This window comes from Nicotiana tabacum, chromosome 13 (genome assembly GCF_000715075.1).
Source record: "Nicotiana tabacum cultivar K326 chromosome 13, ASM71507v2, whole genome shotgun sequence".
Classification (NCBI taxonomy): Eukaryota; Viridiplantae; Streptophyta; class Magnoliopsida; order Solanales; family Solanaceae; genus Nicotiana; species Nicotiana tabacum.
The window spans coordinates 118,728,192-118,733,230 of record NC_134092.1 but is presented as its reverse complement, the minus strand read 5'-3'; the positions used below and the strand labels follow the sequence as shown (position 1 = coordinate 118,733,230).

At 36.4% G+C, this 5,039-nt stretch overlaps 1 protein-coding gene across 3 annotated transcripts; it reads right to left on the bottom strand.

Moving 5' to 3' along the window:
* Positions 1–202: 202 nt before the first annotated feature.
* LOC107830586 (large ribosomal subunit protein uL3m) lies at positions 203–3,433 on the bottom strand. 3 transcript variants are annotated; one of them, XM_016658201.2, is made up of 6 exons: positions 3,273–3,433; positions 2,492–2,812; positions 1,946–2,155; positions 1,554–1,658; positions 1,113–1,226; positions 203–603 (listed from the first exon to the last, which is right to left on the bottom strand). In XM_016658201.2, the coding sequence occupies exons 2-6, from the start codon at positions 2,771–2,773 to the stop codon at positions 430–432; spliced, it is 885 nt and encodes a 294-aa protein (XP_016513687.1). In that variant the 5' UTR covers positions 2,774–2,812; positions 3,273–3,433; the 3' UTR covers positions 203–429. The 3 variants fall into 3 exon arrangements, with proteins under 3 accessions (XP_016513687.1, XP_016513688.1, XP_016513689.1); XM_016658202.2 differs by having other exon boundaries at positions 2,492–2,806; positions 3,273–3,427; XM_016658203.2 differs by having other exon boundaries at positions 2,492–2,730; positions 3,273–3,415.
* Between the last annotated feature and the right edge of the window lie 1,606 nt (positions 3,434–5,039).

Sequence of the window (5,039 nt, the reverse complement as noted above, 5' to 3'; positions counted from 1 at the left end):
TCATTGAGTATGAAGACCAAGTACTATATAAATCATATCAGACACCACCATTGACAGCTAATCTTTTATCTATAAGCTAGAAAGGTTCACATTCTAAGCAAATAACCTGTTGGTCCATTTCAAGTTGGTCCTATAATAATGACAACATCGCCTTTAACAAGTTGAGATTTTTTAAAACTCTGATTCCAAATTCTATAATGGCTGTCCTAAAAGAAGGGAGCAGACCACCCTGGGTAGGTCTTGCTGCTGCTGTTTGTAGTATAACTCGAAATTACTAGTTGAATCCCGTCAGCCAGAGAAAATACCAAAACACTACCACAAACAAATTCCTTCTAAATAAACCCCTGCCCGCGCAAAACCACTTTCACAATAAAAAGGTAAGAGAACGGATAGAGAAAATGCCGTAGTCCACAGCCAGGTTGGCTACAACTAATCAGCAGCCATAAACGGGTCTGTACCACCAAGATCCGCCACTAGTGGTTCCAAATCAGCTTGGTCTTCATCTTCTGGGGCAAAGTAAGTGGGAAATGGAAGCATTGAAATATCTGGCTTCTTGTACACAGAATCTTTAATGAATACAAAGTTACCTTCAGCTCCTGGAACCTGGAAAGAAAGTTACAGTAAATCACAGGCTCTGAGTTATCTACCCATACAACTGGGCAAGGACTGGCATCATACTGAAGAATTCCACCCTCTTTACAAGATCAAAGAAATTAGACCACAGTCCCATGCAAGAGATTCGAAATGACGCCTTTCTTCAAACTTAAATTCAGTCACCTCCAAGAAAGAAAAGTGAACCGCCCTAGTTCTCATACATTTGCAGACTGCTCAGTTTTTTATAGGTAAATAATAATCATTAGCAAGCACACACAACTTGGGGGGGGGGGGGGTGACAATGTTGGTGGACATTTACAGTACCAACTATCGCTCTCTTTACCTCTCTCTCTTCTTTTTTGAATAAGTTACAACTCTCAGTCAAGATGAGTTAGAATGCATAGTAATCTAAAAGATTGCACAAGAGAATTATATTTAACTAATGCATACGGGAGGATAACTCTCATATCCACTTGTTTCAAGTTAAGAGAAAACAAGAAAGGGTTTCAAAATCTTGCCTGGCCTTTGACCCACATCAAGTTTCTGGCAGGATCAATCTTGTAGACCCAAACATTTTTAACAGTTCGTTGCACTCCACCCATGCGCCCAGGCATCTTTCTCCCTTTAAATACCTTAAAAGAAATAAATACAAATGTAAGCAGAAGCTTGTAACATTAATTAGATTCTACGACAGTATTATCCAAAAGCAATTGTCTATTTACTTCAAATAAACCGGTTAGCCAAATTAGCTGATCAAGGTATCAAATGCAATTTTGGCAATGTAAGTTCTCTGCCCCAGATGAGAGGTTACAGCTCCCAACTAATTTAAAGTGTCACGGGCTTTTGAGCATACTTTAGACCAAATGAGGCGTGTAGCAAGTACCAACTTATTTAATTGTAAAAATAAAACTCAAGCACCGTAAATTACTAAATAAAATTGAAGAAAAGGTAATACCTACCTTTCCTGGAGCATCTCTTTGACCTGTAGAACCAATACTTCTGTGGGATAATGAAGCACCATGTGATGCAGGCATACCTTTAAACCCCCATCTTTTCATCCCACCCTACACACATGAAATTCCCCATCTTTAGTACAGTTCATACAACGAGATACAGCCTCCAATAGCGAGACAACAATGACAGTTCAATTTGCATAATAAGAGGTGGAACAGAAAGTAGAAAGGTGGAATTTTGTTCCACAAACAAAAAAATCTTTCTACCATTAGCTAATGCTTAGAGAGTTCATATCCAAAACATTAATATCCTATAGTGAAGTGAGGAAGTCCATAACAGGTAAAGAGCAATAAAAACGACTAATGAAACAATAAACACAATCAAGATTACTCCACACCTGAAAGCCTTTCCCTCTTGTAATTCCAGTAACATCCACATACTGGCCCGGAACAAAATGGCGGACGCTGATGCTCGTTCCACCAGGAAGAAGTGCATCTTCTGTAACAGGAAATTCCTTCAACTTTCTCTTCATGGGCACACCTTGTGCTCTAAAATGACCTACTTCAGGTTTTGTCAAATGCTTCTCCTTTTTGTGAGCACATCCAATCTAACTACCAGCAAATAAAGATCAATTAAACTACACCACAGCGTAAGGAGTAATTCATACAGTCCTCAATGTCATTTATTCAACAAGTTTCTTTTATTTATTACTTTCTGGTGGATTAGTAAAAGCCACCAGAATATCTATTTCTGGCTTGAAATAGATATTAATTGTAAAAGCCACCAGAATATCTATTTCTGGCTTGAAAACCCATTCACAAAGTTGTCACAACGATTACAATGACAGCTTACACTGACAAATATTTCTTATTCTATTTTTCTTTTCTTCTTTTTTTTTTGGGACAAAGATTCAGTCTTTAAGAAGTTAGCATAATTGATTCACCTGTAGGGCGGAGAAGCCTTCTTTCTCTGGTGTTTTGACCTGGGAAACAATGTTATCATCTAACCAAAGGATGGTGATGGGGAGGCGTTCACCCCATTTATCCCAGAGTGCTGTCATTCCACATTTTACGGCTATTGCTCCTGTCCGTTTCGATTTTGGAGTCATGATCCCGGGTTTTCCTTCTATAATCCGATTCCTTAGTTCCTCCACTTGGCTACTGAAGGTTCTGTACTGGGTTTCTGAGAAGAGGATGCGGACATGAGAAATGAGGCTTCTCGCCATTGAATTGAGGGGATTTTTTTCTCCTTTTTCTCCCTACGCCTATGAAATGGGAAATAAGCATAGGTACAAAACAATGTTATAGTAATAACAATTCCACGGTATTTTTCTTTAAGACATAAAGAGAAAAAAGGTTTAGTAATGCAATTTGAATCCAACAGTTCCAGAGCTATAGATACATTGAAGTTACAACTAACTACAAGAAGATACATGGAAGAATTCAAAACATGGTCCCTAAGTTTTATTGGTACCAACAGACCTATAGGTAAGCATCTCTCAAAACCAACAAAAACATAAAAAAAATTCAGAAAAACACACACACACACACACACATGATTAAACAACAAAACCAAACATTGCAGAAATAAAACCATCGAATAGGCGAAAGGAAAAGAAGAATCTCGACAAATTAATACATATGCTAACGACCGAAGAGCAAAAGCCGGGAAAAGATCCTAAAAGGCAAAAGTAATTAATTAAATAAAACGGGAAAAAAACTCACGAGCAACAGGTAGATCCACAGGAATAGAGGAATAAATTAAACCTCACGGCAGAAGGAGGTGGGAGGAGAGTGAGATTAGGGCTTGACGGAGTTCAAGTATAGAGCTTGAAAGCGAAAAAAATGACTCCAATTCAGGTAGTAGCAGCAAAAGCAGTAGCAATGGTGCCCCCGAAATGAACTACTTTTAATGGGCCGCTTTCAGACCGGCCCATTATGGTCTTTTGAAGTCTGTATCATCATTTGTCTAGGAGTGTAAGTACTCTTTTACGTGAGAAATCAAAAATAGTCAGATTTACAAGTTGTAATTGAAAAATAGTTACATTTTTAAAAGTAATCGAAATTTAGTCACGTATGTAAAGATAAATCTGAATAAAAATATTGTTCAAAATTCGAAAAATATTCCAGCATAATATACTGGAGTTCCAGTATAATATATCGGTCCAGCATAATATGCTGGAAGTTCATACACAGGTACTCCAATCTTCAGTTTATTATGCTGGAACTTTCTGCGTGTTGGAGTTCCAGCATAATATGCTGGAAGTTCATACACATGTGCACCATTCTCCAGTATATTATGCTGGACCGGTCCGTGTTGCATCAAAATAGTGGCTATTTTTTAATGACTTTACAAACGCTGGCTATTTTTAAATTATCATTCCGAAAACTGGCTAGCCCATGCTATTTTTACGTCTTTTCTTACTCTCTCCGGCCCACTTTAATTGATTATTGAGATTTTTTCTTTCCTATACAATATTTGAAATTTATTTATCATAATTTTATATATTACCCGCCCTAAACAAGGCTTACTTACAAATTATATATAATCCATTATTAGTGCCTTAAATTAGGGGATTTAGTTATATCATTTTCCTATTTTCTCTCCACTTTCTTTCAATCAAACTTTTATCTCTCCAGTTTCTCCCAAAAGAAAAAAGAACAATTGCGATATATATATTTAATTAATTTTTTTCTTTTCAAATACAATAATCAAGTAAGATTACCTGGTTGGTGGTGTTTGCAGCATCTAACTCTGTGATCCAAATTGGCAATCCAGCTGAAGCAAGTCTATAAAGAGAAGATCTAATATATATATATATTGGTAATGTCAATGTAATGCGGACAAGGGGAGTCTTGCAACTCGTTATTAAATCTTGGGGGAAGGGCCAAATATACCCCTTACTTTAGGATAGTATCTGCATTTAACCTCCGTTATACTATCCAGTCAAATTTATCCCTACTGTTATATTATCTGGCTAAATTTACCCCTACCATCAACAAACTTTTAAAAATTATCCCTCAGTCCGTCAGGTGACCCAGAATCTCCCAAGTCATTTTAAGTAAGTCAGTTATTCTTCTTCTTGATCCATTATTTTCGAAATAATTGGCATTTACCTACTTTCTTAATGAGAAAAAAAAGTAAGAGAAAGAAATATTAAAATAATACAACGGTTTGTAAACAATGTATAGTAAATTGAAGAATCTTAATTAGGTAGATTGTTCAAATTCTAAAAGTATTTACAATACCCCAGCTTTAATGAATTTATTTCCCAAAGGTATGGAGACCTTGCAAGTATTAGTGAAAAATTGAAGTTCCTTGGAAACTTTACATTGTCGAATTCAATTTTGCTTTAATCAAATGTCTACGCATTGTGCACTATTAAGTTAGTTGATCGAACTTTACACTAACCAGACAATAACAAAATATATTCAAATATACATACACATACATGATGAGCAGGCAGAGCAACTTCATATAATACACAATAT

Excerpts from the sequence above, each read along its gene's own strand:
- LOC107830586 (XM_016658201.2), bottom strand. The coding sequence starts at position 2,773 with ATGGCGAGAAGCCTCATTTCTCATGTCCGCATCCTCTTCTCAGAAACC. Across the intron at positions 1,659-1,945 it reads CAAGAGGGAAAGGCTTTCAG|GGTGGGATGAAAAGATGGGG; the intron begins GTGTGGAGTAAT and ends TCATGTGTGTAG. Across the intron at positions 1,227-1,553 it reads AAAGAGATGCTCCAGGAAAG|GTATTTAAAGGGAGAAAGAT; the intron begins GTAGGTATTACC and ends ATTTCTTTTAAG.